This window comes from Xyrauchen texanus, chromosome 14 (assembly GCF_025860055.1).
Source record: "Xyrauchen texanus isolate HMW12.3.18 chromosome 14, RBS_HiC_50CHRs, whole genome shotgun sequence".
In the NCBI taxonomy this organism is placed as follows: domain Eukaryota; kingdom Metazoa; phylum Chordata; class Actinopteri; order Cypriniformes; family Catostomidae; genus Xyrauchen; species Xyrauchen texanus.
Window position 1 is genome coordinate 47,041,408 of NC_068289.1, and position 23,756 is coordinate 47,065,163.

The 23,756-nt window shown below is 37.4% G+C and overlaps 1 protein-coding gene across 1 annotated transcript in view; it reads right to left on the reverse strand.

Annotated features, from left to right (window-relative positions):
• The window catches only part of LOC127655192 (striated muscle preferentially expressed protein kinase-like), a 135,649-nt gene that overhangs the window by 23,962 nt on the left and 87,931 nt on the right, over nucleotides 1-23,756 (reverse strand). The window contains exons 7-25 of the mRNA XM_052142835.1: nucleotides 21,235-21,410; nucleotides 20,219-20,307; nucleotides 19,847-20,022; nucleotides 17,520-17,780; nucleotides 17,202-17,360; nucleotides 16,919-17,108; nucleotides 16,482-16,711; nucleotides 16,197-16,316; nucleotides 15,738-15,842; nucleotides 15,138-15,344; nucleotides 14,920-15,043; nucleotides 14,518-14,690; nucleotides 14,310-14,422; nucleotides 11,887-12,055; nucleotides 6,207-6,306; nucleotides 1,754-1,954; nucleotides 1,030-1,087; nucleotides 315-392; nucleotides 37-209 (exon numbers count right to left, since the gene is read on the reverse strand). Coding sequence (XP_051998795.1) covers nucleotides 37-209; nucleotides 315-392; nucleotides 1,030-1,087; nucleotides 1,754-1,954; nucleotides 6,207-6,306; nucleotides 11,887-12,055; nucleotides 14,310-14,422; nucleotides 14,518-14,690; nucleotides 14,920-15,043; nucleotides 15,138-15,344; nucleotides 15,738-15,842; nucleotides 16,197-16,316; nucleotides 16,482-16,711; nucleotides 16,919-17,108; nucleotides 17,202-17,360; nucleotides 17,520-17,780; nucleotides 19,847-20,022; nucleotides 20,219-20,307; nucleotides 21,235-21,410 — 2,902 coding nt within the window. The remainder of the gene's footprint in view (nucleotides 1-36; nucleotides 210-314; nucleotides 393-1,029; nucleotides 1,088-1,753; nucleotides 1,955-6,206; nucleotides 6,307-11,886; nucleotides 12,056-14,309; nucleotides 14,423-14,517; nucleotides 14,691-14,919; nucleotides 15,044-15,137; nucleotides 15,345-15,737; nucleotides 15,843-16,196; nucleotides 16,317-16,481; nucleotides 16,712-16,918; nucleotides 17,109-17,201; nucleotides 17,361-17,519; nucleotides 17,781-19,846; nucleotides 20,023-20,218; nucleotides 20,308-21,234; nucleotides 21,411-23,756) is intronic.

Below are 23,756 nucleotides of genomic sequence, written 5' to 3' on the forward strand. Positions count from 1 at the left end.
TGTACAGGAGTGGTTTGTGATGGAGAGGTATGTTACCAGATGTCCGTTGCCTTGGAGACGGGTGTCTGGTTAACAATCTCTGGGGCGACAAATTCTGGAGTGCCATATTTGCAATACTGTGCCTCATCAAGTGTGAACTTTACAGCATTCCCAAAATCACATATGCAGATCTGATCACTGCTGGGGTCTGCCATGAGGATATTATCAGGCTGAATGGAAAAACAGAAGGGCCTTGTCAACACAGCTTTGAGTACTGTGATTATTACATGCTTATAGAAGGAAATGGTGATGACAACAAATTCCATAACATTTACCTTGATGTCCAGATGAAGTATATCATGCTGATGAAGATAGCTAATACCCTCACACAGCTGTCTCACACTGGACCGGATCTGTAGTAAACATATACCGTAGCATGAGGAAACCCTTTCAGTGACAGCACAAACTACATCTCTATTGAAAAAAGAAATTGGCAAAGGCCAAGTTGTCTAAAGCATGGGAGCATGTTATAAAACGCTAAAAAGAACAAAAACTCTTAAGCATAGTTTCATTTGAGTTGTCATGTAAGGTGCTTTGACAGATTGATTGTGCTGTTTAATGCAATTAAGAGATTTATTTTTGCCAGGGCATATCCTACATTTTACTGGTATATTCTTATCTCTTTGTTTGGAGGAGAACATTAGGCAAGATGTGGAACAACATGTTTTTATGTAGTTGATTTTATTTTTTATTTGTAATAAAATACAGGATTTAGTTTTTGTGTTGTTTATCCGATTAATCAGTTACTAAAAAATATTGACAGACTCATCGATTATCAAAGTAATCATTTGATGCAGAATAATTTTGTGATATAATATTCTATAATGTAGAGTTCAATCTACAGATATCGAAAGTACAGGAAGAAAAAAAGGTTGAGAATTCCCAGGACGGCTGCCCAACACGTCAAACTATGTTACAGAATAATGTACTCAGACCAACGTGTTTGACACTTTTCTCGACACTTTAGAAAGATCAAATTGGTTCACTCACCTCTGACTCTGTTATTGTTGATTTCTTTGTTAGCCTTTCCAGAAGCTCCTCATGGCATCTTTACATATTGTCAAAGGCAATAACAGTGACTGTAAAAGCCTGTGATCCACTCATCATTGATAGCACATGTGAAAAGCAAGTGTTATTGTGCATGAATGTTATGAGTAAGTGCATATGTGTTTATCTATGTAAGTGCATGTTTTATGAAAGAGGTCTTCTAAATGTGTGGCTCTGCTGGAGACTCTGACTTGAAGTATTTGTGACAATCAAAGTGTAGATTGACTGAGTCAATGCACTCCAAAATGATACTGGGCAGATTACTATGGCAGGTGTAAGATATGAGGTATTTATAAAAATGGTACAATAGATAAATACGGAAAAGAGGTACAGAATACACAAGTACATATTCATTGGTTCAAAAGAGAAATTCATTGCAGGCACTTCTCTGTAAACTTTAGGGTTTTTGATCATCCACTGTGGGAAAACAGTTAGTCTGATCAGTTAGCAACTTAAGTCAGAACAGGCTGAAGGACTGTGCCAAGTTTGGTGGATGTAGCTTGAAAGCTCTAAGATGAAATGCAGTTTCAAATGTTGGTCTTGGTTTAGGGATTTTGAAAAAACCTTTCTATAATAACTGTATATTGGCTTTGTCAAGCCAACATAATTAACCATGCTTTTATGATCGGTGATTTCTAAAGCTCTCAGAGATGTAAAACAAGGATACAGCTCTGTAATAATGACAACAGCATTCTTCTTCTCAAAGGCATCATGGAAGTAAAGGATCCTTTCATGGTCCAGCTGAGACAAGATGTTCAACTCTCTCAGAGCCGAGGCCTTCCGTTTAGCTCGAGCCGAGATAAACTTAGCTGCAAATTCCTTCTTTCCCACCTTCTGTGTCACTCGTTTTACATACGAGAATGCCCCTCTGAGGAATAAAAACAGTTTATCACATCACAGAAAAAAATTCTTGGAAAAGACTTGAAGATTAAGTGAAATAATGGTTTTATCAGCAAATAAACAGACGTTTTAATAATCAGCAGAGCCATAGCATGATTAAGCAAATTAACAGATAATTACTTTTAACCATGTCATTTGCACTAACATACATGTATGTCGACATTTGTCAAAGTACCTATTAATCTTTTACTGATAAATGTTTTTTTTTACCAAAAGTAATCAGTGCTCATTAATACAAAGGTGACATGTTTAATGTGTTTCATTTTTATGCTATATGGGATTTTATACTTTCTCCTATCCTAGTTTGTAAAGACGGGTAGTAACAAATTACATGTACTCAGGATTCCGTAATCAGATTATGAAAATCAAATTCTTGTTATTGGATAAAATTACATTTAAAAATACTCGTAATCGGACTAGAGTCATTTTTTAATGTACATGATTACATTTGAATTAGGCAACAGCAGTAAATTTATTGATCACTGTACTTTTTCTCTTTTTTTAAATCTTTTACATTTTTCAGTCTAAACCAGCCTACCTAATTATTATTTGAATGATCACTCTGTGTGTAATATAACCATGTGTCGCTAAGTGTTTGGAAGGGTTTTGTCCATCAAACACATCAAAGTGCCCAAATACACATAATTAAATATCCACAGTTTAATGCAATTGCATTTTGTTTTTCGGTTTCATGAATTGCTTTTGTACTCAGCTTTGAATATAAATGAATATAAATGCTTTAGTGATAACTTTGAGGCCGTTTTTGTGACGTTGATTCTTAAACAATAAGAATCGGTTCAGATCTCTTACCACATTTGGATGGTGTTTGTTAGCAATAAAGAATGGAATATATTCTCCTTCCTATTTGTATTTCTATGTTAAAATGGTACAAGATTATCCTACTCAAATGCAAGTGACATCAAATAAAAGAGTTATGTTGGAAGTTATCCAAAAGTAATGGGATTGGATTTTTTTCATGTAATTTGTAATCAGTACCCAATTACAATTCAGAATCAATCTACCCAGCACTGTTAATGTGCAAAGAAATCTTTAAAGGAATAGTTCACCTATTTAGGGTGATATTATTCACTTACTCTGATGCCATGTCAGATGTGTATGTCTGTCTTTCTTTGACAGCAGAACACAAATTAAGATTTTTAGGAGAAGATATAGCTCTGTCAGATCCTTATAATGGAAGCACATGGCTGCCAGCAGTTTGACTGTCCAAAAGTCACATTTAATACATGCAACTCCAGTTGATCAATGAATGTCAAACAAATCGATAGGTTTATGTAAGAAACAAGTCGATAATTAAAATGTTTATAACTTTAAATCGCCGCTTCCGTCCAGGGCTTTGATGCAGTTTGAAAAGTTTGTTCTTGTGTCTTCGTCCAAATTCTCATGTGAACTCGCCGACGAACTTACGTCACACCTCGCGTCAGCTGCTGGCAGAAAACACATTTTAAAAATTAATAACGTTTAATTATCAATTTATTTTTTACACAAATATATCGATTCGCTTCAGAAGACATTCATTGATCGACTGGAGTCATGTGGATTACTTTATTGCTGCCTAAATATGACTTTTGGGCCGTCATAGTGCTGGCACCAGTGTACTTCCATTATAAAGACCTGACAGAGCTCTAGCTTCTTCTAAACATCTTAATATGTTTTCTGCTGAAGAAAGACACAGCTGCACATTTGCAAATTTTTAGGTGAACTATTCCTTAAAGGGTTTAATAGGGTTTACTTTAAAAAGGGTTTACTTTACAATGAGGCTACATTTGTTAACATTAGTTAATGCATTAGGTATCATTAACTAACAATGAACATTATATATTTTTACAGCATTTAATAATCTTTGTTAATGTTAGTTAATAATACATTAATACAATTGTTCATTGTTAGTTCATAGTGCAATAAAGGGTTAGTTCACCCAAAAATGAAAATTCTCCCATCTTGTACTCCCCTCATGCCATCTAAGGCCTTGTCCACACTAATATGCTTTTGTTTGAAAAGGCCTGTTTTGGCCTTCCGTCCACACTGAGATGCTGTTTTTCTCAGCAAAAACGAAGCTTTTTGAAAATGCACTCCAAAGTGGATAAATTTGAAAACGACTGTGAAAATGTATATATCTGAAAATAATGATGTATTTGTTATCATGTGACGCAGTCAAGTGATCTATCTTGCCACCAAGCTGGCGTCCCGTGTTATAGCGGCACTGTTGTACTTGATACTCACTTTGATAGCATTGTTAAAAAATAAATATTTACTCGGAATTGGTGTCCGGTGATTGCGTTTCAAACCGTACATGCAACAGGGATTTTCTGCATGTGCAGTAACATGATTTAAGTGTTTTCATACATTTCAGTGTGGACGAGCAACTTTTGGAAAATGCTTGAAAATGTTAGTGTGGACGGAGAGCGTTTTGAAACAAAAACGCTGTTTTCAGATGTATCCGAATTAATGTAGACATAGCCTAAAGTGTGTATGACATTCTTCTGCTGAACACGATCATAATCCCTTCCCATAAGAGTGCTTGATGGCACTATAGGGAGTGTTATTGAGGTTGAAATCATGATTGTATATAATGGCAAAATTTACTTTGAAAAATGAGTTTGTCCACAAAGTCTGTTCTCACCCAAAATCAAATGGATCGCTTCTGAATACATTGATTAAACCACTGGAATCTGATGGATTATGTTTATGCTGACTTTATCTGCTTTTTGGATCTTCAAAGGCCTGATCACAATTGACTTGCATTGTATGTACAGTACCTACAGAGCTGAGACACAGTATTCTTCTAAAAATCTTTGTTTGTTTACTGCAGAAGAAAGAAAGTCATACACATCTTGGATGGCATGAAGGTGATGAGAGAATTTTAATTTTTGGGTGAACTAAACCTTTACTTAATATTCAACTACTGATTTTTTAAAATGTTGATATTAACATTAACCAAGATTAATAAATACTGTAAAAGTATTGTTCATTGTTAGTTTATGTTAGCTAATGTTGTTAATTAATGTTAACAAATGGAACCTTATTGTAAAGTGTTTCCACTTGAAGTCATTTGTAGGGTGATTTTCCAGACAATGTAAACTGTGTGGATATAGTATAAGGTGACTTCAGTGTTGTTTGTTAGAGCTGCCCAACATACTGTAGAGAAACAATAGTTAAACCAATGCCATGAATTTGGGGCGAGACAACCAGTTTTTCGAATATCAGATGGGGGAGTGTTTGGTAAACCAAGCCCTCAATTAACTTTCCACTTACCCCTATGCTATAGAATAATCATAGCCTTCTATTCTCACCATGGGCAATACTGTGTGTTACATTGTGCTACAGCATCTGTCTGTTTGCATTGTGTATGTGGATATGCCTCCAGGATTAGCTATAGCAACTGCAGCCTGAAGGATCCTGGGTTCAGGTCTTAATAGAACGGCGGCAGCCAGACATGAAGATTATAATTAAAGCACAGAGCACAGAGGGAGCGACAGTATGCAGTGCAAAGATACTGCTCCACAGTAGCTGCATTCCTCTCCTCTCTGCCCAGCCAAGCACTCAGATACCATTGTGTTACACAAATAACCCTCTCTCTGACAATGTGGCTTTGACCACATTGTCAGAGTTCATCCTACACTGTGCATTTTTAAAGCCACATTGAAGCGAATCTGTTTCCAGGGAATCAACATTATTTGAGGATTAAGATGAGTTTACATGGGAATCCAGGTAGTTTCTCAGTACAGAACTTGTTATTACCTTATTAAGAAGTCTGTACACATTTTCTGCTAGTGTTTCTTATACAACTGTCCATGGAGACAGACGTGGCATTATCTAATTTGATTATTTCATCATCATATTTATTTCAGCCCCTGAATGGCACATAAGAACAAATTAACTGTGGTTGGTTGTGGATGGTTCATGGTCAGAATATGCTGCAGTGTGGACCAGTCTTTTTTGCCTTATCTTCTGAGATGGCTGAATAGACCTCTATTTGTAAAGCAAAAAATTGCTTACAAGTTAGTGTCATTTTTAATGATGTGATGAAAAATGGCAACCCTTTTTGGCTGATTCTTAGATGAGTATGATGTGTCAGAAGACCCGAGATCTGTCATCAGTGATAGCTGATTGATTCAGCTCTTTGATTTTCTAAATCAGTGGAAGAAATCATTAGAGATAAATGGTGTGTGTACAAGTGAGGTCTCGGGCGGATGACTCACCTCCCAATTTCCTTGTGCACGTCATAGTAATCAGTGAGCCTCCGCATCTTTCTCAGAATGGATGCCTCATCCTCCATCGAGTCGTCTCTCTCCCTTTTGGCTACACACACACACACACACACACACACACACAGAAAGATAATCGTCAAAAACAATCATCAGATCATTTTAAAAGGCTTGATCAGAATGAAATTTCACTGTGGCACCTCTCAGAATGACACCACAGAAATAAAAAGGCCCAACAAAATGTCATATCTATCACCATGGCACGTTAGGGTCAAAACTCAGATTTATATGAGGGAGATACAATTTATTCAGAACTTTTGTCAGTTGGGGACTCTAAGGTTCTCTAATGGAGTTTAATTTATAAAATTTTGGTAAAAGAAGAAGAAAAAAGTTTCTTAATTTTGGACAGTATTGTCCTTTTGCATGACCCCATGAATTTAAGTGATGGCCCTGGATTCACCACTTTTCGCTTTGTTGCATCATTCCTAAAATAGAATGGAATAGATACATTTTTTAGCCAGTTAAGATTACTCTCACAAGAAATTTGACTTGGCAGTTGCAGACAAAGTACATATATTAAGACAAACTTGCTTATATGTACAGACATGTAATACAATACAGTAAATACAAATATGTGTGAATAGATAAAGAGAGAAAAGCAGAGGTGTACAACAGTGAATAACATATATACAATATGCACTGTATGTATGTATGGACAGAGAGTGCAAATGCAGATGTACAGATATACACTAAAAATGGCTCATGATATTATGGAGAGCAGCGCCACCTATGTTCTTATGTGTTCAGCAAAGATACAGCTCTAGGAAAAAAAACTGTTCTTGTGTCTTGTTGTTTTTGTTCTAATGGACCTGAATCTCCTTGTAAGATGTAAGAGGCTGGAAAATACAGTGGGCAGGATGTGATGAGCCATCTATTATTTTAATTGCTCACTTTCTGCATCGTGTATAATACAGATCTTGTATAGAAGGCAAATCGTTTTTTCAGCTGTCCTGATGATGCGCAGGAGTTTCATCCTCTCACATGTGGTAATTGATCCAAACCACATAGAAATAGATGAAGTGAGGATAGACTCTATGATGGCTGTATAGAATTGCTGTGCTGGAGGCAGTGTTATTGTCCCATTTTAGGTAGTGGGAGATTATTGTCCCGAAGAATTTAAAGGATTTTTCGACTACAACAAGTGATCCGTTGATGACTAGGGGGAGTGAGGGTGGAAATTATCTTCTAAAGTCTACAGTCATCTCAACTTTATTTACAGCGTTCAGCTCTAGGTTGTTAGTGCTGCACCAGGATCCAGATGTTCCACCTCTAGTCTGTATGCGGAATCATAGTTGATTTCAATGAGGACAATGAGTGTTGTATCATCTACAATCTTTACAGTTTTAATGGAGGGGTCCTTAGAAGTGTAGTCGTTGGTATATATATAGTCGTTGGTGCCCCAGTAAGTCAGAGGTGTGTTTATCTAGATACACACACTGCTTCCTATTTGTCAGGAAGTCAGTGATCCAGTGACAGATGGAGTCTGGCACAGCCCGCTGGACCAACTAAAAGCTTGGTAATGATTGTATTAATTGTATTAAAAACTTAAGTCCACAAACAAAATCCTAACGTACAATCCAGTATTATCCAGATGCTGTAAGATGAAGTGCAGGCCCATGTTCACAGCATTCTCTGCGGACCTGCTGGCTCTGTAAGCAAACTGCAAGGGGTCCAGAAAGGGGTCCGTGATGGTTTTAAGATGCCTCTCAAAGTCTCTCAAAGGTACACTGATGTCAACGAAATTGGTCTATAGTCATTTAGGCATGAGATGGGACAACTACTGAGTTTTCAAAACAGGTAGGAACTGAGCAAAGGGCCAGAGACCAGAGCTAATTGGTCTGCACAGTGTTTCAGGGAGGCAGGAGAGACTGAATCAGGTCCAGGTGGTGAAAAAGGTCCTTTTTTTGTTTAGAGTTTTTTGCAGAGTCTCTTTAAATAATAGTCACAGGTAATCATTGGTGTTGGGGGGGGGGCAGTTGGCAGTTGTCTTGTATTAATGTCTGAGGTGTGAATGGCTTTAGGTATACTTTCTTTCAAATCTGCAGTAGGGCTGAAATGTTTAGTCGTTGTTATCGACAACAAAAAATTGCTGACTACATTTTTTGTTGTCGAACAGTCATTTGATCTCATTTAATGTAAAATGTGATCACAGTAAACTCAAATGATGACACGCGATTGCAGCACTACAGTTTTCATCTGACTGAGGAGAGTAAGAATTACACAGCTCACAGTCTATACACTCTAAACTTTCCAAACAGCTTCAGGTGATGTAGACCACAAAGTATGAGGGAATTATAATGCAAAAATATAAAATAAGTAAATACAGAAGCACTCTCGTTGTGGAATAAGTGGAGCTGGAGCTGCCAGTCTATGAATGCAGCTAGATTATAACATGATAGCTCAAGACTTAATGAATCTTAATATATGTCACTGTGCATTTCTTATCATGAAGAAAATTGACAATATGCAGCTTTAGTGAAGTGAACAGAAAGGTGAGAGAGGGTAGTCTTCACCCCATTATACACTGCAACAAAATACGGTTTTGATTTGTTTTTGTTTTGCCTTGTTTGTTTGTTTGTTTTGCTAAAACACCTTTAAAACAATGTACATTTTCTTTAGTAGCTATACTGCAGAAGAAAAATTTGTTATCTGAGAATGTTGAATATAATATAAAAAATTCTAATATTTTTAAATTTTTGACAAAGGAGATGCATTCATCTGAGAAGCAGCATATAAGATACATAGACTTGCTTTTAGAGAATACATCTTGAATATAAGTATATTTTGTCTTCACTGCACTTGCAGAAGTATAACCAAGTTAAAAAAATACACTTACATACAAAAACAAGACAAAAACTCTTGATAACAATAGGATTTGAGTTTTTGCAGTGAATTTCTTTACTGAATTAAACTTAATAAAAAGTATTATTTCCCCTTTATTCAGTGAATGTAATTTAGAGGTATTTTTAAAAGATGACTTTGTCCTCTTTATTGTTAGTATGCACATTTAATACAACCTTATAAGTCGGGGCACAAGTTGAATAATCGGTTAAGAGTAGGGCTGTCAATCGCTAATTTTTTTTAATCGAATTAATTACATGGTGTCCCGATTAATTAATCGTGATTAATCGCATATACAAATATTTGCTGAGAAAGCCCCTCATATAACAATAATTCAATATATAAAGATGAAATAATGATACATAGTTATCTTTAAATATTAAAAAATTATATATATAATATATATAAAACATATTCAGATAATTAAAGTGCATTACATTCTTGTGGCAGAAGAGTTCATCATTAATCAGACAATACAAAAAACGGCTTTAGAATACAATGTATTGTTTACTACCATATTATTGATCATAAGTCAATCATTGGCATACAGTTCACAGCAATCCATTTCACAAGGGAGATTTATTATGAGGGCTTGTTTAAGGATCCATCAATGAACAGCAGCATCAGACATGCTTGTGTAGCGTCTTGGATGCGTTGCATCATAAACACAAAATTTGAAGGTCACTGTGTCAAGTTATAGTTTACTTATTGAGATCCCTTAGTTCGGATTTGCGCTCCATCAAGTGTTTTGAACGCAAGAATGTAACGCATGTTTGTGTTGTTCTGCTGCTCAAGGGTGTTTTTCTTCACTGTATAAACTGCGCATTGCCACGCAGCTGAAGTTTCACTTACTGCCCTCTGGAGTAAAGAGGTGGTACTACCAGCTTGCATTTCTCAGGAATCTTCCATATTACGTTCTGGGGGGCATTGCGATTAATGCCGTTAATTTTTTTTACGCGTTATTTTTAGTCAAATTAATCGCACTGAATTAACGCGTTAAACCGACGGCCCTAGTTAAGAGCTAATGATTAATCATTACAATAATAGTCTAATAATCATTCTAATAATCGTTAGATTAATCTATTATCAAAATAATTGTTAGTTGCAGAACTAATCTGCAGTAGAATGTGTTGAGATCGTTAGTTAACTGACTATCGTTCATGGCACAGTGTGATTTCTTTTTGTTGCTTGTGATTTCTTTCATGCCTTTCCAGACTGATGTTGGGTCATTGCCAATAACTGTTTTGTCAGTTTTACAGAGTACCTTTTCTTGGCTGCTCTAATTCTCTTTTCCAACTTTTAATTGGCCTTTTTGAATAGGTCCTTATTTCCACATTAGGATGCCCATTCTTGCTGCAATTGCCTCAATTCTTGTGTGGACCAAGGTTTGTCATTATTGTATTTGACTCGTGTTTTGGTCCAAACACATTTCTCTTCGCAGAAACTAATGCATGAAGTTATTGTGTCTTTGTATTCATTTAAGTCACTGTTTGCTTCCCTGAAAACATTCCACTCAGTGGTCTCAAAGCAGCTTTGTAGCTCCTCGATTGCCTCACTATTGCAATGTTTTACTGTGGTGATAACAGTCTTTGCAGTTTTTAATTTTTGTCTGTATGCAGGAATTAGGAGAACCATGATGTGGTTCGACTGCCTGAGGGCAGTGCGAGGAATAGAATGATAAGCATCTTTAATCATGGTGTAGCACTGATCAAGCATTTTTCCCTCTCTGGTGGCACAAGTAGCATGTTGCTTGTATATTGGTATCTCTTTGCACAGATTGGTTCTGTTAAAGTCTCCCATAATAATGAGTAAAGAGTCCGGGTGTTCCTTCTTTACACTCGCGATTTGCTCGGCCAACATATGCTGTGTGGCATGCACACAGGCTTGTGGTAGTATATACACACCACCTACAATGGAGGAGGCAAATTCGTGAGCTGGGTAGAAGGGTTTACAGTATATAAAAAATGACTCCAGATCAGGGGAACATATTTTCAGTAGTTCAGTGACATCATTACACCATGGATCATTTATGTAGTAGGTAATTCCTCCTCCTCTTGATTTACCTGGGAGCCATCAGTCCCTGTCCGCCCTGAGGATTTGAAAGCCATCCGGTTGCAATATGTTGACAAGGATTGATTCACATAACCAGGATTCCATGAAACAGAGAGCAGATGAGAGTTTAAAGTCCTTGTTTGTGTTGAGAAGTAGCTGCAATTCATCAAGTTTATTCAGCAGGGACCGGAGATTAGAGAGGGCAATTCTAGGGAGGGGTGAATGAAGTCCCCTTCAACGAAAGCGTACCAGAGCGCCGGCATGCTTGCTTTCACTTTGACAAAAATTTCTATGAGAACTGAAGTTGAAGAGGTGAAATTCAACATCAGGTTAGCTGGTACATTATTAAGAAGGTTTAACAACTCGTCTCTAGCATAACTAATCGTGATAGGTTCACAGTCTGCTAAATAAATCCACAAACCAAAACAGAGCAGGACAAAGTAATGTGCCATGGCTGCCATCAGCGGCACATCGCTGGTTCGATCCCCACAGCCACCACCATTGTGTCCTTGAGCAAGGCACTTAACTCCAGGTTGCTCCGGGGGGATTGTCCCTGTAATAATGGCTCTGTAAGTTGCTTTGGATAAAAGCTTCTGCCAAATGCATAAATGTAAATCTTCTTTTTCCCAGGGATTCCTAGATAGGACACTTGTGTTACACTGACGTGTTGCATTAGTCAACTTAGAAATACAACTCTCTTGATTAAATATAAAGTGCTTACTGGTATGGACAGTGAGCTCGGCCTTGCAGGACACTGAGCCAGCCAGATTCTTTGCAGTACAGGTGTACACTCCTGAGTCATCTGGCTGAGTGTTCAGCACCACTAAAGAACATTCATTGTCGTCATACACAAATGTAAAATGGCTGCTTTCTGACAGTAGGATGTCACCCTGAAAATCAAAGCAAAACAAGCGCAAAGATTGAGTGAGCAGCCATCCCATTGTTGTGCTTTGAATGTGAAATGCATTTGTAAGGGTTTGAGGTAAAAAGGGCAGTGAGGAATGAATTTAAACATCCAGCAGTATCTTTCAAAGCATAAATTAGCATGTTTTACAGGCTCCCTGGGAAGTGATATGGGTAAATTAAATATCAGTTATAGAGAGTTACTGAGTGCTCAGCAAGCAGGAGGGGGGTTTAATATGGTCAGACTTCAAGATATTGATAAAAGTATGACGTACTAGTGTCTTCCAGCAAAGTTAGATTCTTCAGAGTAATAGAGAGGAGCTCATTTTAATTTTTTTTATCACATCTACTTTTGCTCAGGACACTTATAGGAGTTCTCATTTATGTTATATTTAAAGGTTCACTCTAACTTTTGTCTTTGTGTCATCTTGGACTTACACAGACACCTAGCGGCTTGGATGCAACATCATTTAAATTCAATAGTTTCCCATTTCAGATGCCATTATAGAAATGTAGTATTCACAGTCAGCCATGATTGCTTAAACCAATGAGTGAAAGTATCAAATAACAGGATGGTTACTGAGATCAAACGAGTATTATTTGGCTGGTCATTTGATTCAAACATGGTAGCACCCACATGTGGACCCTATCCATGTAAAATAAAACTGCTTTAAATAAGGTTACTGTATGACCTTACTGTATGATGTGGAGTGGTGATGGTGTAGTGGTCTAAAGCACAAAACTGGTAATAATGTAATCAGAAGGTTGCTGGTTCGATCCCCACATCCACCACCATTGTGTCCTTGAGCAAGGCACTTAACTACAGGTTGCTCCGGGGGGATTGTCCCTGTAATAAGGGCTCTGTAAGTCGCTTTGAATAAAAGTGTCTGCCAAATGCATAAATGTAAATATAAATGTAAATGACTGGAGTCTTATTTTAATGTGAGTGGTCGTGATTTCCTATATATATATTGCAAAATTACAATTTATGTCTTTAGGACTTAAAATTTTTAATGAGGAAATTTAAGACATTTAAGCATAAACTTTGCCTTAGATGTTCTTCCTACATTCCTTTATAGGAAAAATACAAATAGAATGTTAAATAAATGCATCACTTGGCTGTATTTCCTTGCGAGCTGCGGGTTTACTGTCAAGTTTTTGCACCCCCAGACTCTATGTAAAGTCTGCATTACATTGTGACATAACAATCCACACTGAAATAAGCCAAATTCTGAAAGGAATAGTTCACCCAAATACGAAAATGTTCTCATCATTTACTCACCTGAAGTATTCAAATCGGTTTTGGTTGAGAACTGACTAAAATACAACTTTTCCACTATACATCTTGACAAAAGTAGTCTCCTTGGCAATCATGATTTTTAAGATTGATCACACTTCCTAGCACCATCTAGCACTCTGCGCAAAGAAAGATGCACTGCAACAAAGGAGTTACATTTTGGTCTGTTCTCACCCAAAAACAATTGGATCACTTCAAAGACATGGATAAAGCCACTGGAGTCTTATGGATTTCTGTTTTGTGGCCTTTACGTGTTTTTTGGAGCTCCAAAATTTTGGTCACAATTCACTTGCATTATATGGACCTTCAGAGCTGAGATATTCTAAAAACCTTTGTTTGTCTGCAACAGAAGAAAGTCATACACATCTGAGATGGCATGAGGGTGAGTAAATGATAAGAGAATTTTCATTTTTGGGTGAATTATCCCTTTAAGGTTAGACTGAAATGATCAGAGCCCATGTTCAAAAAGGTAAGGTATGCACAGTGTGTTATGGGTTATGGTGGACTTTTACACATTTACTTTTAAAATGATTTTGTCTGGTGTATAGGAATAATATTATGAATAATAGTATCTTATTACTTACTTCACAGTGACTGATGGGGCCAAGTTTTTAACATCGAATAAGTGTTGACATGTATATGTGGGCAGTCATGTCTTTAAATGCATTCATCTGTTTAATGTTAGTATGTTGCAGAAGTACAGAAAAAGCCATTTTTTATGCTAAATTTCAATTAACTGTCTTTTAAGACTGAGGAGGAATTTTTGAGATGTGAAAGTTACAATATGTATTAATAGTATGATAAACTCTCAAAATCTCAAAAGATCAAGGAAAATGTGATTAAACAAAATTAATTCAGCAAACAAAATCCTTAATACTATTTCGTAATATAAATAAATCATTTTCCTAAAATGGAATTTTCTATTGCTGTTCGCTATGGCACACCTTGTACCAAAGGATGTCTGGGACGGGCTTTCCTTCAACCACCACTGCAAAGCGAGGAGTCTCACCCACATTCACATCAAGGTCTTCCATGATCGTCTCAAAAGTTGGGGGCACTAGAGTCAGATAAATCATACAATGAGACACACTTGCTTTGTGCAATCACACAGATATTGATACAGCAATTCAGATTTTAAAAACTGTGACGCACCAGCTATTTCCAGGGTCAGGATGCAGGAGTCACTGCCAAACTGGTTGCTGGCAATACAGGTGAGCTGACCAGCATCGCTGTTCTTCACTTTGCACAGCTTCAGTGTGTGCTGGTCATCATCAGGCATGCTCAACTCAAACAGGCCTGGTCTGTTAGAGAATGTCACTCCCCCTCTACAAATACAGTCACACAATAACGACAAAATAATACAAACACAATTTTTTTTCCTTTACCTCTAATTGCAGAGAGAGTCACAGGCAAATTTGCCATTAATGTAGAGGGATTGCCATTTATTCTGTCAGCATGTGAAAGGGTTAATAATGGTCAAAAATCAAATATTATAAGGAACAGTGTAAAAGGATCATCTCCATAATGATTCAATGCAGTCAAAATGCTAAATACCTCTTCCAGGTGACCGATGCATTGACATGGTTAAGAGTGACCGTGATGCTTAAGGGCTGCTTTTCCACCATGTACACAATGTCCGGCTTGTCAATGATTATAGGAGCCTCCTGGAGGTATGGGCCTGCAGACAGAGAGATAAAAGCCAGTGTGATGCAGTAACTTATACATCTCATTGACCCACCTGTCTGTGGCTGTCCTTGTCTGCTGTGGCATACCTCTGTCTAGCAGCTGCACTGGATCAGTGGCGGATGACGGCTTGCTAAAGGCCTTGTTGGTGATTGATAGCACCCTGAAGGCATAGCGAACACCTTTAGACAAACTGGTAATGGTGTAGGTGGTCTGTTTCAGGCAAGAGGCAATGATGGTCCACTGGATTGACCCCAAGGCCTGCTGCTGAACAGCATACATCAGGATGCTAGGATCTGGAATTATGAAATATACATAAACAATAAGAATTTTGGGCACATCTACTTATACTCAACAGTAATCCCCAATATAGAACTTTTTTGAAGTATTTTATTCATTGACTTAATTGTCCAAAAATAGGCAGTACAATATGGATAATTAACATATTTACAACCAATTTTGACTGATTTCCAAAAAAAGTTTTTTAAATACTATATTGTGATATTTTGCATTATTGTGATTATTAAAATTATTAATATCGTGATATAAGAATTTGATCATATCGCCCACCCCTACTCTGCGCAATAAAACATTTTCCATTGGGGAAATTCAAAACTTTAAATGTGAAAAAGCTAGTAAAAATAATCTAAATGAAATTCATAAATATAATAAAATTGCAAAATTTATACCAATGGATGGATCCAGCCTTTTAGGTTTCTTCCAGCTTAGCCTGATAGTCTTGCCAGTGATGGACTCAATGACTGGGGTCCCATCGGGTGGGTCAGGAAGGATATCTAAAAGAGTAATAAATAAACAACTATTTGGTGCCAGAAGAGTTTTGCACACATTCTCATGAATACACATACACAATCCTATACAACCATAAGTAATCATTTAAAGTAATGCAGTCATCAATAACTTGCATTGCATCTTTTTTTATAGACTGAAAGTGAATGGAGACTGAGGCTGTCTGTCCCGAACATTCTGCCTAACATCTCATTTTGTGTTCCACAGAAGAAAGTCAGTCCAACAATTATGGAACAACATGAGGTTAAGTAAATGATGACAGTTGTAATTTTTGGGTGAACTTCTGTCTTTTCCCATGTTCCCATATTGTGCCTGTGACAGCCATGGAGATTTAAACTTACCTGTCACATACAGATGGGCATAGCAGGTGGCCTTGCCCACCTTGTTGGATATGACACACTTGTAGACTCCACCGTGGGCATGGCACACAGAGCGGACCACCAGACTGTGAATGTCTCTGACTGCAGAAGAGACAACAAAGCGAAACCAGACGGTCATCATACAAACAGCACTTCATATTCCAGGTATTCCCCTATTCTCACACTATCATTTCCAAAAAAACTACTTTCTGGAGGGATCAGTTGGTAATACTGTCAAAAGAGAATTGAATTACGGCATCAGCTTACATTGTGTCATTTTTCTGTCTTCTGTGCTTTCAATCCTCTTGCCATTGTGAAACCAGGTGATGGTCGGGTATGGCAGGCCAGCCACTTTACACCTGAGCACAGCCTCTCTGCCCTCTACCACATCCAGATCATAGAGCGGCTTGACGAAGTCAGGCATAGTGAAGCGTTCAATCTCGTTCTCAGGCACCTCTGGTTCCTCGGGAATGGAAGGCATTTTTTCCAGTTTTGCCCTGTTAAAGGTCAAGTTTGACACCAACACCATCACAATACAACACTATGCAATGATTTCAGTGATTTTATTTTTTATTAGATTAATAGTTCTCAAAAATTAAGATTTTGCCATTATTTACACACCCTCATGTTGTTCTAAACAACATGAACATAGGTAAATAATTGGACAATTTACATTTCCTTTAAATAAATGTCAAGGTTTGTACATTTGAGAGGATATTGCCGGCCTGGGCTCCTGCACATATAGTTCCGCTGCACACTCGGCCTGTCCATTTTCGTTCCGCGCAATTACTGTGTAGAGGCCCTCATCTTCATTACTAACGTGAGAGATAATTAACGAGTGCCGCCCTCCTTCTTTCAAGATCCGAATGTCTTCGCTCTCCTCCAGCGGATGATCTGTTGGAGACATGACATAAAGATGACCCAACCTTCTTGATGTTACTTTACAAGGTTGACACTGGGAGGCACTCAAGGGAATTAGGCTCATACCAAAGTGGCTCCAGGTGATCTTAGGTGGTGGCGTCCCGCTGACCTTGCAGTCAAATCGAGCGTTACGACCTTCAATCACTTCAAGAACATCCAGCTTACGAGTGAAGAGGGGCTCTATGGATGCTATGACCTTTAGTTTGGCACTGGAGGTCTGTTCCTCTACATATGATGTAATGTAATGGAAAAGGGCAAGAGTCATACTGGTAGTCTATGAAAGTGGTCCATTATGTGTCAATGACATTAAAGTATTCTACAAGACTGTGTTACAGGACGTAAATCCTAGGTTTGAGGTTTATAGACAAATAGCAAGCTTCTTACCTTTAGCTGTGCTCAGTTTGCAGGTGTATGTTCCACTATCATCCTCATGTACAGAGTTAAGCAGTAGCCTGCATCTTTTCCCATCAAAGTGCATCTTACAATTCAAAAGAGCTGGTTGGATGAGCTTCCAATCTGACAGCCAGTCAACATCAGTGTCTTGCGGGCCAATTACGTGACACTCAAAAAGGGCCGTCTCCCCTGCCTTCACTATAATGTCTCTCACCGGCCGAATGATGGCCAGGCCTGGTTCTACTGGACGAGCTGAAAAAAATTAAATACAAATAAAGGTGAACCAATCAAGTGATGATGAAGAGAAAATAATTTCAAAGAGGTGTTTTTTAGGTGCTTTTTTAGGCAACAGATATGAGAAACATAGTCTGCTAATGCAGATCATAAAGGGAACAGATCGACAAGGGAAGATTTTTGTCCCATTACCGTGATTTCGCAATGCATGTAAACACCTTTGTTGGCATTATTACTGGGTTATCCAATGTGCCAAGTGTTTTTAGATTTTTAGGAGTTATTTGTGTGCATGTAAACTGGCTCATTGTCTCCTAAACTGAAACATTAAGGAGCCAAATTGATGTTTTAGTTACCAAATTACAGAAATGTCCGATTTAGATGGTTGTTCAGAAGTTGTTATTTTTTATCCCCTTTTTTCTCCCAATTTAGTATGTCCAGTTCCCACTACTTAGTAGGTTCTTGTGGTAGAGTGGTTACAAGTCTCAGTTGCCTCCGCTTCTGAGACAGTCAATCCATGCATCTTATCACATGGGCCACTGTGCATGTGGAGGCTCATGCTACTCTCAGCAATCCACACACAATTTATCACATGCCCCATTGAGAGCAAGAACCACTTAATTGCGACCACAAGGATGTTACCCCATGTGACTCTACCCTCCCTAGCAACCGGGCCAATTTGGTTGCTTAGGAGACCTGACTGGAATCACTCAGCACTCCCTGGATTTGAACTCACGACTCCAGGGGTGGTAGTCAGCGTCAATACTCGCTGAGCTACCCAGGTTCCAAGAATGTTCTGGGAATGTTAGTTTACGGTTAAAAAAAATGTATCCTAAAAATAACCATTAGAGAACATTCTGTGTAGGCTCTTATTAATTTCTAACACAAAAACCTCCCTGCAGCATTCTGGGAAGGTTAGTTTATATTTATATAAAAATAAAAGAAAATCTAAAAATAACCATTAGAGAACATTCTGTGTAGGTTCTTATTAATTTGTCACACAAAAACCTCCCTAAAATGTTCTGGGACTTCTGGACAACATTAGGAATTGGTTCCCAAAAAAATATCCAAACAGAAACTGTGATGGAGTCGCCCAGACTGTTCAAAAGTCCAAACTGAATGAAATCCCAGGTGTAGTTTAATATGCTACCAAGATTTGATACATACACTAGACTTTTAATTTTAAACAAGACAAGAAACTCTTACAATAATTTACAATGTTTTACAATATAAACACTACAAAGAAAACATTAGCATCCAGTAGTCCGTTGTGAACTCACTGACGGCTGATTCACTGTATGATTTGCTGAGAAAATGACTCATTCAAAATACTAACCTATGCCCAAGTCCTCGAATCTTACAACATGGTTTGCAATGTGTTTGCTATTCATCTCAACAGAAAGGGTGCAATGAAGAGGGAAACACACTGGCACACTCTAAAGATGTAATTCAATAACTCACAGGAAGATATCTCATGGAACCACATACGAATGCACACAAATTGTTCCTGACTGTCACCAGTGTCGATTCGATTTTAAATTACTATCACCTGACTTTCCAAAACACTACACTGATATCATTGAAAAAGACACAAAGCATGTTCCCACAGTTGTCAAATACAGCAATAGCGAAATAGCACCCTCAACAGACAAATTCTAAACCAGAAAATGGCATTAAGTCTCAATAATTTGCTGCAACAACAACACTATGATTAACGCACAAAATGATTGACAGGCAGAAAGCGTCAGAGACTATAACAGAGGACACATTTTGTTTGCAAAGTCTAGAGTGGTCTTAGAGACTGGTGAGATATCTCAGGACACTTATTTCAGTGATATCTTTCAGAGAGTAGGAAACTTTTTTGCATATCTTTCCATTAAAACAAATCACTTACATCACCTTTAACAGGAGTTGGAGATATCAAGCTACTAATGGCTTTCTTGCATATTGCTTTTCATTAAAAAAAAATGGACTCACTTCACCATTAATAAAGACAGCAGATTGACTACAACACTTTACCTCCATGACTTGTTATGCAAATGATTCCCTATGAACACAAACCCTGCACGACCAGCTAGATTTCTTACCTTTCACCTCCAGTCTGCCATCACACTGTTTCGTTCCATACTCGTTGATGATCTTGCAGGTGTAAACGCCAGTGTCTGACTTCTGTGCCGATTTAATTATCATCTCAAAATTGCCCTCTTCTGTCTCTTGGACGATATGTCGTGCACCTGTTTTAATGGTCACTCTGTCTCTCAGCCTGACACCAGGGGAAATAAGTTGTTAATTTTAAAGTGTAAAAATGAGAAGAATTAAATACCACAGTATATCTATTAATGAACGAATGCATACTGATTTAATATACTGTATACTATGAATAGTCCAATCTAGAATAAAAACAAGTAAATCATATTCAAAAAGATCTAAAAAGATGATTTAAAGATGTTGAAACGTACCAGTAAAGCATGGGTTTAGGCTGTCCACTCGCTCGGACAGACAAGGTCACCTCTTGACCCTCTATAACTGTTTGGTCTCCAAGAACAGCCTGTTATGTTAAACACACAGAGATTTGGTTTTTATTTTTAACAGATTATAGAAACTAAATATATGAAATTCCAATGTGCTGATAACGATCTGAATTAATTAAGGAAACATTTATATTTTTCCTTTGAGGCCTTCTTATATTGTTAGTGAAGGTTTTTAGAACCAAAAACATAATTTAGTTAATGATGAAGATTTTGCACCCTCCTTCTGACCCCTAGAATTAAACAGGCAATTTTTTATTTATTTATTTTTGCTCCCTATGTAAATGCACTCTTGAAATGCAAAATGAGATACAACGTTCCCTATTTTCACTGGAGTTATAAGTGTATGTTAAAGGAATATTCTGGGTTCAATACTAGTTAAGCTCAATTGACAGCATTTGTGGCATAATATTGAATACCGCATAAATACATTTTGACTTGCCCTTTTTTTTAAGAAAAACAAAAATCTTACTATGGAAGTGAATGGGGCCAATCCGTAAATGTTAAAATACTCACTATTTCAAAAGTATAGCCACAAGACATAAACAATATGCAAGTAAACATGATTTTTGTGTGATAAAATTACTTACTAACCTTCTCTGTGTAAAAGTATTACCAATTTTACAACTTGTCAAACGTCAACAAACACTAAAACGACTGTAACAATTACAATTTAAATAACTTTACAACTTCAATACATGAGTTTTAACAGAAGAATAAATGTAAGTGGTTTTCCAAAAATTGGCCACGTTCACTTCTATTGTAAGTGCCTCACTGTAACCTCGATTTGTGCTTTTTTTTAAAAGAAAAGAAGGGACAAGTCGAAATATTTTTATAAAAAGCCATCGCATTAGCTCAAATGGATTGAACACAGAATATTCAAGGACAACATGATTCCTCATGATATGACCCGTTTAGCAAAAATGTTTAGTCTCATTCTCATGCACCTGAAATGCTGGAGGCTCCTTGAATCGCGTGTCTACAATCTTCCTCGGCTCAGAGTCCCTGTAGGACGAAAAATCCATCCCCTCCTCTAGAGGACTGAGGTACTCCTCATCAGACGTGATGGGACTGCTGATGTCCATGGGCACACCGAGATTCCCACGCTGGTCCTGATTGGGCTCTAGAAGAGAAACACCAATGGGATTGGAGTTGATTTTACAAGTAATACTTCAAAATTTGTATGTTCACATATACACACTTTTGCAAATTTGTAGCAATTACAGTGTACGTACCATTTATGCCTTTTGGCAGACACTTTTATCTAAGGAAAAATATAAGGTCTATATTTGACCAGTTTGAGTGTTCGCTAGGAATCAAACCTATGACATTTGCAACGCCAGCGCCTTGCTCTAACAGCTAGGCTACAGGAGCATGGTCTCATCCAATAGTCACCATTTGTCTCAGCACATTTTTTTTTTTTTCATTTTCAAAAATAAAAACATTACAGAAATGGCAACTGACAGAAAGTCCATTGAGTAACACAGATGTGAAATTCACACAGAATTACTTTTCACTTCTTGTGCTTTTGGCTTTGATAGGGAGAAACGGATTACAAAGGTGAGGGGTGTGAGACATGGAGTGAATACTAACCAGCATCTCAGACAAGAACATATACTGCAATCCCAAATCCAATCTCAGAAAAGTCCAATGACAATGTGAATGCCAGCACAAGGAACAGATTGCTTTCAAAAAGCATCACCAAAATAGGGTACGAAGAGTATTTAGTCAAAAGAGTATCTAACTATATACATTTGTTTTGCAGACTGTATAGTACATTTTTAAAATGATTTTCTGTGCCATTCAGATGATCAGAAGGGTGCTAATGTAACTTTGTGGTTATACCAATTACATAACTTATAAAACAGAAATGCCAAATTGGACACTCACGAATGGCTACCAGGTGACTATAATTTCTTAGCTTGGACCAAACATGAGAGTAACTGCTATGACCCTCTAAAATGACAGAAATAATGTGTATTCTTAGACCGAAAAAAGTTTTGTAGCTTTTAGTTCATGTATGTTAGCTTTGAGGCTGTTTATACATTAGTGTATTCTTAAAAGTTGACAAAACTCACTTTAAGCAAATATGAAATGGAACATTTTACAGTAAGTTTCCATTTGTTGAAACTGAATGAATGAATGAGGTTATAAATGAACCTGCTGTCGTCCATGTTTCCTGTTCTTTCTGACAACAAAGCAACTCAAACGCGATGTAATCATCATTGCAACTTCAGAAGTGGGAAGTAGGATAATTCCGATAGCACATGAAGGCAGCAACATATCACCTACCAGAAACAAGCAATATCAAGTAGATGCTGTGACGTAAACTAAAAGTGTATGCCCCGACCCAACCCAACTTCCTGTTTTAATAATAAATACCTCAACACCTGAAAGAAAACTGCACTCGTAAGCCAAATGTTTGAGGTCTTTAAGATGCATTCATGGATTCATAACCCCCAAAACTACTGATATTGATTTAGAATGAACATACAAAAATAAGTCAAATAAGGTTTACAAGTAAAAAAACATTTGCCATGAGAGGCCTAAAGCCACAGCATGCATTGAGACTTTTTATGCTCTGCAATGCATGTACTGTACCAAGAGAAAAAATAGACATAGTGTCTCTTCTTACAGTTACTTACAGCATATGCATTACCACGAACTCATGTGATTCTAATTTCAAATCTATGACATTTACATGAACACGATGGCTTAAAGAAAGTTATTACAACTAAAAAATTTAAAAACAGCATAATACTTGTCTAATAGATCACCAATGAGTAGGTTGAAATTTTATAACAAAAAGAAAATAAATGCTTGGTCAAATTATGTAATACTGTATCATCTTTTGGAAATTCCAACATGCAATTTTTTTAATGTACACTTGAACACAAACCTACCTGTCCATGCACTTTCAGCCAGAGCTCGGCCATGTACTAAGCTGACACCGAGGGCTCCAACGCATGTTCAATTCTGACATTTGTGTTAATATGTCAGCACCTTAGCCCCCAGATTTCAACCGGTAATATTGTGTAGGGACTATGTCTACCGTACCCTCCCTCTCTCTCTCTTTCTCTGCCTCTCTCACTTTCAGTAAGACACTACCTCTCACATACACATCAGCAAAAACATGCAGATGTCCTCCCTTTTTTCCATTCAAGTAAGTAACTGAGATAAAATGCTTCTCATAGCAACCATCCTATTTATATGCCTCTTACAAGCTCTCTCTTCTGCTTTAACTCAGCCAGCCTACTACGGTATCATGAACTGTAAAGAAAATGATTTCAAGTGCACGTATTTCATCTGTCAATAATAGGACTCTTGACATTCCTTGAAACAACATGTGCTGCAGTGTTATGAAAAAATAAGGACCTACTTGGCAACAAAATTCAATTGCAAGCTTCAAAAGCGTACTGTCAATGAGGTAATATAAGGATCCACCATTTATGAGATTATTAAGAGATTG